At 39.8% G+C, this 14,827-nt stretch overlaps 1 protein-coding gene across 6 annotated transcripts in view; it reads right to left on the reverse strand.

The window, feature by feature from the left end:
- The window catches only part of LOC127633287 (neurexin-1a), a 223,629-nt gene that overhangs the window by 106,364 nt on the left and 102,438 nt on the right, over positions 1–14,827 (reverse strand). For all 6 annotated transcript variants that reach the window (XM_052112288.1, XM_052112290.1, XM_052112287.1 and 3 more), the window contains 2 exons: positions 4,705–4,908; positions 1,187–1,213 (listed from right to left, as the gene is read on the reverse strand). In XM_052112288.1, the coding sequence (XP_051968248.1) occupies positions 1,187–1,213; positions 4,705–4,908 (231 nt within the window). The remainder of the gene's footprint in view (positions 1–1,186; positions 1,214–4,704; positions 4,909–14,827) is intronic.

Genomic DNA, 14,827 nt, shown 5'->3' on the forward strand with positions numbered 1-14,827 from the left:
GAAGTGTACAAGAACCTGATGTGTGTAATGTTGGACACCTAATGAACTTGATGGTTGCGGCTCGCCCTTTGTAGTGGAAGGGGTGAATTTATCTTGCCGCAATGCTGGCCTAACAAAACTATTAGAATTAATGTTGGCAACTAGTGAAACTTCAGTAAAGACAGCATATTGCAAATGTTAGTTGAATGCTTTACCATCACCCTACGCTGTGTGCACATGTCAATTTTTTGAGATACAAGTGTTAAACTAAGGTTGGCTAATGCTCTAAAATACTCCCTGTGGTAAAAACGCTAGTGTTCCATTTTGGATGATACTACACTTTAAAAATGAATACACTAGATGGCTATGTCATTTAGGACCAGTTGGACTGACTAGACATAGTTTTGTGGATTTTTTGGAGCTTGGAATTCAAAAACATTATCCACTTCGGTTGCATGGTAAAGAGAAGCACGGGCATTCCAAGCAGGATCTCTGTGTTTCAAAGAAGAATTAAAATAACATTGGGTTGAAACAACATTGGGTCCGATGAACATAATTATAGACTAATTAATGAGGATGAAACTTTTTGCTCTTCCCATTGAAAAACAAAAACTTTCATCCTACACTCTTCTTGCAGTATCCATGAAGGAACAAAGAGACGATAAAAGGAGAAGAAAAGCGAGAGTCATTGGCTAGAAAGCTCCAGGCTGAGGAGGGATTTAAGGAGAGACTCTCTGAGGAAATGATCTGGGCGAGGGTTATTGGAAACGGTGTGAGCTGGAGTGTGATCTGTGAGTGAGAAACTTAATCGCCTCTCCTCTCATTGTAGCTCCATTTCTCACATTCCTAGAAAATGGCTGCCAGGGAGACCGAAGGCTCCTGTAGCCTACAGCCGAAAACTAGCCGTACCTGACAGTCCACTCGCACACCACTCAAAGCCCTGCTGGCCACAACACAGAGCCCTCATAACTGCTATGTTTTACACTTCCAAACACACACTGTCTCTCTCTCTCTTACACACTTTCACACACACACACACACACACACACACACACACACACACACACACACACACACACACACACACACACACACACACACACACAAATGAGCAGTACACATATACAGGGTGCTTTTATTCAGTATCATAGAGGCAGAGAGGAGAGATAGAGAGAGGAAGAGAGAAGAGAGGGGAAGAGTCACTTACTGGTAGTACAGTTAATCCTGATACAGTCTAGATGGGGGAGAACAGACAAGATGTAAATTCAGCCTTCAAGGTTATGACTGCAGACATCCATTACAACACATCGCCCACAAACTGGGGACGACACGCAAACTGAGTGGACAGGAGAGGGGCTGTTTCACTGACCAGATCTTAACACTTTCTTTTTTGCCTCCTGCATGTAGATAATGAAGCCCAGGTGGAGTGAACACAGACTGACTTCCTGTGCTCATGAATATTCATGCATTCACTGTCCCTTAATATGTTTTGAATTAGGCAAATTTGGCATGTATTGAAATGTGATTGTACCCAGTTCCATATGAGTCTCAGAACTACTGAATATTCAGAGGTAATTGATTAATTTCAAAATGACACAGGAAGCAGAAAGGAGAGAGAAAATGTGCCAGTGATACAGACTGTCCATGCCATTGGCACTTCTGATGCTCTGATATGCAAATTTTTAAAACCAGTTTCCCTTTAATGAGTCAAAACAGATGAATTAAAGAACAACTTATGTTCTATGAGAATTTGGAAACAGAAAATGGCTGGCAGAGAAGAGGGAGAGGCAAATCTTGTGTTAATGGACACGTCGCAGCAGAGCACCAGAGCATGTCCACATTAAGCCTGAGCGTCCTGGGAGCAGAGCTGAATTCAGAATGCTCTTGTAGATAAAAGCACTCCAAAAACCCACAGTCCTTGACTTGAGGTTCACTGTTCCTGCTTCCATGTGAGAAGAACACCATGCTCATGAATATACATGGAAATAACATGTTGTATGGTGGTCTCTCGCAGGGAAACTTTGAGGAAAGCTAGAATGGATGAGGTGTGTGTGTCTTGTTTGCGTGGGAACATGTCTCACAGTACTGTCCCAAAAGACCGTGAACAGACACTAGTGTTATTAACGTCACTACTACTGCAACTCCTGCTTTTAAATAAATTCTACTTATTTATAACTGCTATTTTGAACCAGTTCCCATTTGAATTTGACTTGAAAATTAAACATATATATATATATATATATATATATATATATATAAAACTCAAGGTGAACTGTATTAAGTACACTAAAAAGTATACTACCTCTGAGACTTCAAGCTGCACTGCACTGCCTTTGTTCTGTTCTAGGTTGCTACTATAATGAATATAAGCCCTTGAATCCTTGGTGGCGGCCCTTTCCACTTTACTATCTGTTGAAACGTGTACCTCTGGAATGGGGAATCGATATTTCTCATGCACAGCCAGGACTGTCCCATGCTTGATTGTGTGTTATGATGGAGTGTAAGGCCGAGAGGAATTCAGAGCATTACACAAATCCAGCTCTATATTTTTCCCATGAGGCTGGAGCCGTCGCGTGTCGTCAACCACAGTGAAAATTGTGGCCGCTAACAGCCAGAGAGCAACTGTGTCCACCCTAACAGGGAGTGCAGTACCCTGAGGGCAAGAAGGAATGATTGGTGTTTGTGTGGTTGCATGTCTGTTTGTGCATGTGTAAATGTGTAGGTTGAAGTCTGCAGAGACCGCTGGTTTCTAGGGAGTTTTAGAAAAATTATATGTAAGTGGACATGTTAGATGGCAGAGTTTTGGCAAAAAAAAGTATTTGGAGACTTAAAGGAATATTACAGTTAATAGAAGTTAAGCTCAATCAATATACATAATGCTACCAAAATAATTTTAAATTGTCCCTCCTTTAAAAAATAAACAAAAGCTAAAATTGTGATTACAATGAAGCACTCACTACAATGGAAGTCAATGGGGCCAATCTGTAAAGAGTAACATACTTAATGTTCCAAAATTATAGCCACAAGATGTAAACAAAATGCATGTTGACATGATTTAAGTGTGATACAGTTAAATCACTTATTACTTTTTTTGGGTTAAGTTATATCTAATTTGACAAAGTTGTTGCCATGACGATGTAACGCAGTAAACCCTTAAATGACCAAAATATATATTAAAAAAATAAATAAAAGATTTTAACTTTTAAAAATTCAAACTTTTAAAAGCTCAAACAATAAAAATTTTAAGATAAGAATTAATGAGTGCTTTTATAAAATTATAAGCATCACATTTTTTTTTAAATAAAAGTAGGGACGAGTCAAAATTATATATATGTAAAACAATTTTGTTCAAAATTAAGACAACACTGGTTGTCAAACATTAGTGGAGCATGCCCATAGGTAATGTACCTCTGGTTACTCAGCTAGGGTACCTGTTTGAACTTGACCAAAACTGACTACATACCATCCATAGGATAAATCTGAACTTGGGATCAGATGGTTAATCTGATGGAAGAAATGGCAGAAAAGGCAAGGCTTAAGAAAAAGCCTAGCATCATTTGTTTGCAGATGTCAATTAGTTTGATATTTTGTTTTTTAATGCAATGAAAATCACACAATTGTAAATGTGACTAAAGTGTCCAAAAGTGTCCAAATACTTTTTTGGAGATACTGTACATATTAATGTTGTAATATTTGGTTCTGATGCACATTTATGCAGAATGCCATTCAGAGCAATGTTTTAGCATCAGTTTTGCCAGAGAAATATGTGACATAATGTGGGAGTACAGAATGCAACCAGCCAAACTACTGATGTTCACATATACTTCATGAGAACTAAAGTTGAACTCATGAACAGCAGTGGTGGTGCTGTGTGGAGCAAGACTACTACATATTATTTAAGTACGAAAGCGTGTTTGGGTTGTGAAGTGAAGTATGCAATGTTGATGTACTGAATGGACCAATGTGTGTTCATTGTCCTGAAAAGTATTTGAAAGTGTGCAGGAGAAGACTGCAATTTAGACTAGTGTAGTACTAGTATATATCAGAACAGGGCAGGGAGTGTGCACTCTCTGGAAAGGAAGTCTACAGCATGCTCATCTGGGAGTGAGCGCTTGGCCGCAGACTCTGGCCTTTGAAGGTTCTACATCGTTTTTCTCAATGCACAAAGACAGCAAGAAAGTTTTAATGTCTCTTTGTGTGTGTGTGTGTGTGTGTGTGTGTGTGTGTGTGTGTGTGTGTGTGTGTGTGTGTGTGTGTGTGTAGCTTTACTTAGCTACACACTGGGGAAGTTAGTTACATCTGACAAAACCTTCTTGGGGACATCCAAGGATGTCCTCAAATGTCAAATTGATTTATAAATAAAGTAAACAATTTTTTTTTTAAAGTCTAAAATAATAATAATAATAAAAAGAAAATCAATGGTATTTTCCTATAGCTAAGTAAACGTGTATGCATGAGTGAAAAATGTCTTTCACCTCATTAATTGTAGTTGCAGAAGGAGATATTCATAAAAATTAATCTTGCAGAGTAAAATCTAATAACTTAGATAATAGACAGATAAACTTAATCAAATAATTATTAAGTCAACAATGTTGCAAAAAATACTGCATGCATAGCACCAACTTTATTTGTAAAAATGCCATGCTATGTTTTGTCATATATACTTTAAGTTTCATGTGTAGTGCTATTAACTATTAAAGTGAGCATTCTAATTGGCTATTGTACCTAGATTGATAGTGAGTCGGACACGCCCTCCATCCAGCTCCAGTCTCAGTGTGTCAGCAGAGTTACGGGAGGTGGTTGCCATGAGAACACCGTAGGCACGCTGAGAACGGAACCGTAGCGACACGTCCTCGGCCTCTGTGTGCATCACTACTGGCAACTGTATCTTCATGAACTTACTGCCATCATAACTGAGGATGGTGGCATCTGAGAGAGAGAGAGAGAGAGAGAGAGAGAGAGAGAGAGAGAGAGAGAGAGAGAGAGAGAGAGAGAGAGATTAAAAACTGAGAGCATTGGGCAGTGACAGCAGCACTATGGCTGATCATAAAGCCCAGGGTTGATGAGGACAGTTGATTGACTGGTTACTAAAATGTTTTACAGCCAGACACGGGGATTTCACAACAGTGCTGTTGATCAACACTGCTCATTCTAACCAGAAGAGAAATGCAAAAAAGTCATTACATATCTTGATTTATTTGTTCATTTTATTGTGCAGCTGAATTTATGAAGACACTACATAATGTATTCCTGCTGAGGGGCTTCTGAAGCTCAGTTTACCACCGGCCGTTGCTTTAATCTGTTTATTCGTATCACAATTATTTTATTGAGAAATTCAATTTAGTGGGCAGGATCTCAAGACATCTCATTTGCTATGAAAGATTGCGGTCTCAGAGCGACTGGTATAATCTCAACAGCTGCTCATTCAGCCAGACAGAGAGCACAGGGGAGACACACAGACACTTAGAACCACATAATTGCTGAGTATTAGAGTTTGGTTAAAAAAATAGACTGAGCAGAGACAGGGAAAAAAAATGCCCAAATGGGTCCAAGGAGGAACTCAGTACTGTCAGTGCTGAAAAGTACGGATTTTAACATTTTTACTTGCCTGCCAATATTTTCACTGGTTCGACAACAATAACTGACACATTTTATTTTTAGCAATGTATAGCAAAGGCAGATGTTTAGCAAAAGTAGTTAGCTACATTACAAGCTATTAAAAATGTAGCTACATTGATGACACTTAAGGAGACTATATATTTTTAAATGTATAACTGTGATGATATAATTAATAATTAAGTCAGTGCCGTATTTTCCATGAAAACGAGACAACGTATACAATGAAAAACAATGAGGCAACAGAAATTTTGTAGTGTTGATACTTAGTCTCTTCCCAACACTTTTGGATTGTAATTTCATCCCATTCTTAGTGATGTGTCCAAGAATTTTACACGTCATTCTTTCATATTAAAACCTCATCTATGATAAACAGTACAGTAAAAGCAGTACTTTTAAGTTCAAATCAGTAGAATCCTCACAAACAATGTCCAATACATCACAGAAAAACAAATGTTTAAATTTGCAAGGCATAAACACATATAAGATACTGTGACAATGCAGCACTGGCCCAGTAGGGCAAATTAAAGTTCTGTCAACTGGCCTTAAATTCTCTCACATTGGCTCCAGGCCAGCGGGCCATCCTTATTGTTGAGCCCAGTGTGTACATGCCTATATCATTTTTGCTGCATAATGGAGGCTGGACACATCTGTGCAAAGACCGGCTGCTAAGCCAGAGGACAACATCTGGCATGGAACCAGTACAGAGACATTACTCACTTGTGAGGGAGCTGTGGAGATGATGGGCTAGCTGCCGGCTAGCACCAATTAGGCTGCCCTCTCCTTCACACAAACAAAGACACACACTCTTCCTGTAATTTCTGTGCCTGTCTCGTTGCAGCATCCGTTGTTGTTGTTACATTAATGCCGAGCCAGAGAGCATGACAGATCGAGCGAGACAGCGGAAAACAAGACAAAGACAAGAACACAAGTATGACAGCATGCATACTAATCAGTAAAGAGATGTACTTTCAACCCCTGAAGAAGACTGTGTGTCTGCGAGTGGATGAGGCCATTAGAAATGATCCTGTAGTCATGTTGCAAGGGTCTCAACTCTTGCAAAACACTGATTTAAAACACTGATTTAAGTTTTATAAAAATTATGAATGCTACTTTTAGCACTGCCACAACTGAGCCTTCATGATGGAGTGTACTGTATCTATAGTAATTTGCCACTTAGCTGATGCCGTTATCCAAAGGTACCTTATGATAGGGTGACCAGGTGTCCCTGTCCCGGTTTTGGTGGTCTGTGTCTGACTGGAGCTGTCCCCGGTTAATGGTTTTTGGAAAAAAACTTGCCATGTGCTGTTTATTTTGACCAATAGAGGGGGCTGCTAACTATAGCAACATCAATTCCTTCGTACTTCACTGATTATTTGGTCGGGCCAGTTTGGCCATTAAGAACTGGACCATGCAATTAAAGAGAATTATCATCATTTTTATAAACTTCAAGGTAAGGCACATACTAGCTATTTATGTTATAAAGTTATAATGTTATGTATTATATAACAGGTTCTGAATTTGGCGTGGGATTGCATTTAAAGTTTGGCCTTCATAATGCGGGAATTCCCGCACAGACCGCACAAACTATAATGAGCTGGTGAAAAGTATTCAAACGAATCCCCACTGATGAACAAATAAAATCAATTATTTTATTTTTGTATTGGATTATAAAACTAATCAGTATGATAATCTCCTAGTGTGATCAGTGTAATATTCTCACACTGAAGGAAGCACCTTCTCAAATATTTTCTCTTTTGTTGTTTTAAGATATACCCAAAATACATTTCAAAGAAGAATATGACATTAATAACATGGAAAAATAAATTAAATGTATAATAAATTATCGGCAAAGAAATGCACAGTTAGTCAGTAAATCACAGCGCAGATTACATTGCAGGGAAACAGAGCATCATAATGCATAAGACTTGACCAAAATAAAAGGTGGTAATTAAGAAAAACAGGTCCAGCAGTGAGTTTACACTATACCAAAGTATCATCTGCATGCATCTGCACTTCACAATCACTACAACAGTGGGTAAATCATTGATATATAAAATAAACAAGAGAGGTCTCAAAATGGATCCCTGGGGTACACCAAAATCACAATGAATGGCCGGACACAATTATCCATTAATCTTTACTCTCTTGATCATTCCATCTAAGTATGATTTTGACTATTTTTCAACTGAGTCAAAGGACTTCCTTATATCTAAATGTATGGCTCCAACAATTCCATCTTCATCTAATTTTCGATTTAACATTATCCAGAAAAAAAGCAATTTGCCATCTCCGTGGAATAATTTGCTCTAAAGACAAATTGCTTTGGATGTAACCTAAAAGGGCTGTTAAGATGGGTGTTAAAGAAATAGTTCTTGCAAAAATTTAACTTCTGCCATCTTTTACTCTCCTTTATTTTGTTTACAACATGATTTATGATTTCAGAATTTTAATTTCGTGGAGAATTATCACTTTAAGATGGAGCTTCATCCTCCACATTCTCGATCTACTGCAAATTCACATTCAAGTCTGGTTCCAATGTGGTATTGAACGCCCACTTTTCACAAACCAATCAATTCCCAATAGATCAAATCACATCCTTGCCTTCATTTTTTCCCCTCAAATCTTCTGTTTCACTTGGAATTATATCAGAGTACAAAAGGAAAATGGGCTGCAAACTGGTCTATACCAACAAGAAAGTGCCCACCTCCTCTGAGCTAGAACTCCCGCTACCCCAAACTTTACCCTTCCCTGCAGAGGCCTGCATCGCAAAGAAGTCAGCCTCAAAATAATGACAAGTTGACAAACGAGCCCCCCCTCATCTCCAGTGGAGTGGTCTCACACCAGGGGAGAGGATAATGAAAAGAGTGGGATGGCCAGTGGTTCAGAAAGACCCTCATTGCCTCCTCAAACAGTGCGGTTCAGTCACACTGTGGGAGAGTATGACACCCGCACTGCCAGACAGCACACATATCACATCCAATCTGGATGGAAGTGAGGCTCTCTGCAACTGACAGAGGTCCATAGAGGTCTCAAATGATGAAACATGCTAGAAAACAGCATTGAGACAGGCACAGAAGGATGGGAAATTACAGAATTGAAGGATTGACAGAGCTCAGATGACTCTGAAAAGGGTGTTTTTCAATTATGGGCAGTTTTGGCCATGTGGATTTTTTTCAATTATTTTTGCTTTTACATATTATACACAAGTAAATACATATACATAAATCACAGGAGAAGTCTGTAATTGTTCTAAAATGTTTCCACCGCAATGTAATTTTCACCACATTACAAATTATGAATTATGTTTGATTGACAGATGGAAATAATTTTTTTATTTAAATGTATAGAATAAAAGGCAGATTACTTTGTCTTTGAAAGGCTTTTGTCATATTTTTATATTGTATTTGAAGCATTCTAAATAGACACATTAAATAGTATTTTCACACTTCATTTGCATAATTTGATACATTAACAGCTATTTTGGAAATAACAATGGAACCTTTACACAGGACTGTGATTTAATAATGTGTTTACCCCTTATCTAGTAGTGTAAATCTAGCAAACTTCTCTTTTCTGACTGTTATAATCAATCTCTCCATATTTTTTCTTCTTTTGGTCCAACAATAGTGGATTCTTTCTATTGCAGCTGGAGCAAATGGGAACCCAAAGATAATATTTCATGTGGTTTCCCATTCACTGCTATAGGAGTTTATCCTACAATAGTTTACTTCCACATTCCAAACACAGAAATGTGAAAAGGCCACCATAAATATATTTTGCTCGCAAAGCTTACAGTTTAGTTTGGTTTTTCTTTATTTTCTTCACCCACCACTCATGTTTCACATTTATTCTCAAGCACGCTCTTAGTACACTAAATTGTTACACAAAATTGATGGTTGAGGTGAAAATGGCTAAATTAATATGTGTATAATAATGATAATAATAATTATAATGTTTATGAATACTCTCTTAATGTTTAAATGTTTTTTTTTTCTTTGTCTGTTTAGTTTTAAAAATGTATGAATTAATGGTTCAAACATCTGTAAAGGCTTTACTGTATTTTCTATGTCAAATGACAAAGATCTCTCAATTAAGGGACAATTTTTTCACAAGTCCTGCAGTCAAAAAGCTCCTCAAACTGTCACTATCCTGGGTTGTAACAGGAGAGATGGAACTGGAGGACCGCAGGTAGAAAGGAGTGTACATGCCTGGTCACTCTCTCCATCTGAACCTCCATCTGTTCCTACTCTCATTTAGTGTTCAGTCCTGTCCAACTCCTCTGAAATGCAAGATCAACCAAACACATGCAAATGGAGACATTCTCGCTCAGGAATACATACTTCATCCCTCTCTGCCTGTCCCTTTCTATCAAGTTCTCACATAATCCCACATAAAGCACTCTGCTCACTCTCTCTTGAAAACAACTAATGGTTAATGCTTTTATATAATGCTTTTTTTAAAATAATAAATAATGTTTAAAAATGCATTTAGTGATTGTAGAGAAAGCACATCTATAGAATTTTTTTTTATTAAGTTATTATAGTTAAGTTTTTCCATAGTTCAGCCTTTATATTTTGTTTTAATTGATTATTGGCTTATTAAGTGTTGCGTATATAAGAGGTGTGGTCAAGAACCTTCAGTCAGCATTGCGTATGTGTCTTTTCATTCAAAAGGATGCAGGCAGTCTGTTTGATTGTTTTAAAACCTTTTTATTTCTTTACTGATACAATAAGTGGAAATGATGGCACTGCTATCTGAGGTTTTTAATGCTTTGGGGTTGTAATCAGTGACAGCTCCTTCTATACATATAGCTGTGATGCTTCCTCCTGCACAGCTGTCTTCTGTAGTCTGCTGTTTTTAAATGCACACAGCTGCACTTTTATTTTCATTGAACATTATTACATTACATGGGATTCACATCCTCACACTCAAAGCAAACCTTTACCTCTAGACCAACAAGTCATTATTTTGTATTTAACTCCCCACTTCTTTTTAAAACAAAGTGACATATTTGTATTTGAGTAAACTATTTTGCATCATGACTATAATGTTTTGTACATATGAAATGGCTAAATCCAGGCAAAATTTTATTTGAATTTTATTTCTTCTCATTTACTTTAGTTGCCCAACCCACATAAACAAATTTACACCCCATTATTGCATCCTACTAACACCACTAAGAAGTGGAAAACACAAGTCAGACTCGAACTTCCATGATTACCTGACAATCCTGCCACCCCCCCACTTCCCCCACCAAGCAAAGCAATATCCACCAGAATCCTGCAGCATGCAATAGCTACGGTTGCCACTAGGATTAGGGAAATGTATGTTCAACAATCATGATAAACAGGATGAGCTCAGAGGCATCATACATTATTCAGGTTTGCTCGTGGTGAGTTCCCGCATTCCGATGAAACCTTCACTGGAAATGCATGTTACAATTTTTCAGCACGCAACATGACACCTCATGAAGCCTAAAAGCATGCAGCAGCCAAGGCAATGAAACAAATACTGACTTGGGAATCAACATGAACAAGCGTCCAACCGTGCAATCAACCAGGTGTGGATAAGGGTTAGGGTTAAATGCCATGAGACTAATTACCCACCGGAAAATTACATCCTAGCTGTGTTTGAATTTGAATACTGTCAGAGTATGCACTGCATTTGATGAAGAACGTGCTAATCGTCCACTAACAAATTATGATTTTTTTAGGTATGCAGCTAAGTAGTATGAATACATTCCTGTACTACTTCATTATAGCCATGGCATTTACCAGCAGGAACTAAGATGCCCATGCTAACCAATAAAACCTTGACCCCTTGAGTAAAACTCTTTTTGCAGAAGTACTGAGTGAGCAACAGAGATTGTCCACTAAGTTAATTCACTGTAAAAGCCCATTAGGACCCTGGGAGAAATGACAGAAAATTAGGGCAGATGTTATTCTGAGGCTTTTGTTTTTGCTTTGATGCTTTGTTCAAGTAAGCCAAACACTGTGAGCAGCTGGATGGTTATGGATTTATGTACTGAGCTTATTTCACCTCACACAGCAGGGCAGGCCCAACTGTGAACATAACTACACGCTCTGATAGCATCTGAATACTTTTTAGTATATTTTTATTGTTTTTGCGCACCTTAACTCACCCCGTATCCACCCTCTGTTCACCTCTGTTTTCCCCCTCTAAATCTCTCTCTGCTTCTCTCTCACCTAATTTCTCCATTCCACCATTGAGAAGAAAGCAGTTTTATGCCAGCCGAAAATGGAGGAAACTTAATACTCTATAACAGGAACGCCTGCAGGATTTCATCTTGGTGTACAAACAAACCACAAGACAACGTCCCTATATGCCTCTGATAAATTTCAGAGCAATTAATCAACATTCAGTAAAGTATATTTATAAATGAAATAATTTTATTTTAGACTGCGAAATAAAGTGACTTGAGTGGCTGATATCAGCACTGTCAGTGTAGACAGTGTAGACAGCCATTTTCCGAAGGCGATCTTTTCCGTTCCTATTCTTTAAGGGGGAAAAAGACCCTGCGGAGACCACATCCTGCCCAGACTGGGGGGAGGTGACATGTGGCCAATATGTCGCAGGGTTGTCAAGACACGTGGAAGTGGCATGGTGGTAGGTCCTACCTGATGAGGGAGGAGCTCTACAAACACACTGACCAGGGGCAGAGGGACTGCCCAAGGGAGACGTGGGTCCGCCGACAGGGGGACCGTACCACAGAAAACACATCACAGGTAGTTGCCTGAAGAGGAAATTAGGCCTGTGGAGGCCTACCCCAGTACAGAGCACTTGTGGCTCATAGTGGGTCTGGTCGCAAATTCCTCCGCTGAATTTGCAGGCCAGAAGACTAGGGAGGAAGAACAAACAGGAAGTAAGAGCATAGTGGCTAACCTGGGAGAGAGAGAGCGCACTGGATCACTTTGGTGAAGGGCACAAGGGGCAAGCGGAACACCCGGTCAGCTGTTCCGTATTACCGAGTTCTACTGAGAGCAGATGAGCGAGAAGGTTTGATCTTGGTAGTAAAATGTGACCCCATGACCTCGTCAGCTCATCATGCAGAAGAAAGAAAGGGGGGCAGAAGTTTCCAGTCCAGCCTTGTGCTTACAGCGGCCCGGGAAAGCATAGTGGACATCCACGCATCAGCCTCAGACTGGGCGAGCAGTCCCAAAGGTGGGCCCAGACGAGTCATCAGCACCAGACGCCGCTGTGACGCTCTCCGATGCAGCGGCGTGATCATCGTCCAGCTCGTGGGGTCCGAATGAGACAACAGTCTGGCCTTGAGGTGAGCCGGTCTTGCATCGGACCCGCACGGAAGCAAACGAGCGTGCTGGGGCGGGTGGTTTGTGGGGATTTACCCGGCGAAACCGAGCCCGTTGCTCTCCCCAAAATGCCTTCATCGCCGGACACACTGGCCTTAATCCTGTAGAAAGAAGTCATGGCGTGGGGGGGTGGCTAAAGTGGCTTTCTCTCGGAAGGGAGAAAGCCAAGATCGCAACGTTGCCATAGCTATGTTCTCGCGATGAGAACATAAACCATCCATAAATGCTGCCTCCGTGTGATCGCAGCCCAGACACGCGAGGCAGCACATATGACCATCAGGAGCAGAGAGAAAACAGCCGCATCCAGGAACTACACAGAGGCGGAAAGACGCATCCTGGAAAAGGACATTCAACGCCTGCTGTGTATTGCTCTTTAGTGAATAAAAATACTCTCCTTTAGAGAGGAAAGATGCTTCTCTTTTAGAGGTATACACTCTTTTACAGAAACGCTGTCGAAGCGCCCAGGGCCGTGGACTGCACAGCGTGCAGAGAGGGAGAAAGCCGCTGGAAACGCTCCGTAGATCCAACAGCAATGCTCTGATAGAGGTGAGTGGAACAGTAGTGAGACTCAGCTTGCTGCTGCACATCCGCTCGGCTCCGAAGAAAAAATCTGACTGACAGATGCATGCCCGTGTCCCTTCATACCCGTATGTCCGGGGGCGGGACATGCAAATTCTCTCTGCCAATTTCTCATTGGCCTTTTCTCAAGTTCAGAGGTAAGCAAGGCTGTCAAGAAAGACCCCTCGTGTCATTACATTCAACACTACGTCGAGTGAGTGACAGAAAGAGAACAACAAAAGTTGGTGAATGTGCTGTGCAGTAACAAATTTACACAAAAGAAAAAAATAGGTTTAATCACAAAAATCAGGAATTAATTGAATGCCAAGAATGATCTATGCTATGATAGCACTAATAAGTGATCATTCATGGAACGCACAGTGTGTAAAGCTGTTCAGCTGCAGGCAGTGCTGTCCAATAAAACTGCACCATCCTCTTGCTACAGTAGCAGTTTGTGGCAAACTTTGCTTTAGCAATGACAAAGCCACCCATTTTTGATGGGTTATAATTCCTGCACGGAGCTTCAACAATGCAAATATAAGTAATTGTATTTCCTTACAGCAGTTTCTTTGCTACAGAGTGATATCTTTGTATAGACAACAACAACAAGCTTAAGAGAGATGCTCTTCCATTAAAGAATTATCCAGTGTAGCTTAAAGCACTTCATTGAGGCCAGCCAGAATATATGGAGAAAACTCTGAGGGGTGGAGATGCATAGTTGGACATTCACTGAGAACAGCACTTGCTGAATTCCTTTTTATTAGGGAGGAGGTGATGCATTGTTTATACGATAGAACAACAGAATTAAAATTCTGCTAAGGTGGGAGACAAAAGGCAAAAACATAATCCATGATTGAGTGGTTTCTCTGAAGATGACATGGACTGAAGAGAAACACAATTACCACGGTAACAGAAACGTCAGCTTGGCTGCACTTGTCAAGGATGAACTGATAAAGAGGAGAGAGGCGTTTCTGTGCCGAGGTGGTGACAGCAGTGGATACAGCTCTACCCTACACTCACTATCTCTCCTCCATACAATATAATAGACAAAATTATTCCTCTGAATGAGGGCACAGGGTCTTATTCACTAACTGTGAGTATGAATGTATTTGTGATTTAAAGGAACAGTTCACCCAAACATGAAAATACTCTCATAATTTGCTCAATGTGTGATTTTTTTCTTCTGCAGAACAGAAAATAAGACTTTTAGAAGAATATTTTAGCTCTGTAGGTTATAATGCAAGTGAATGGTGGCCAGAACTTTGAGACTCCAAAAATCAAATAAAGGCAGCATAAAAGTAATCCAAACAACTCATCAATCCCAACAGATCAATATTTAA

The sequence above is a fragment of the Xyrauchen texanus genome, chromosome 40 (assembly GCF_025860055.1).
Source record: "Xyrauchen texanus isolate HMW12.3.18 chromosome 40, RBS_HiC_50CHRs, whole genome shotgun sequence".
Lineage (NCBI taxonomy): Eukaryota > Metazoa > Chordata > Actinopteri > Cypriniformes > Catostomidae > Xyrauchen > Xyrauchen texanus.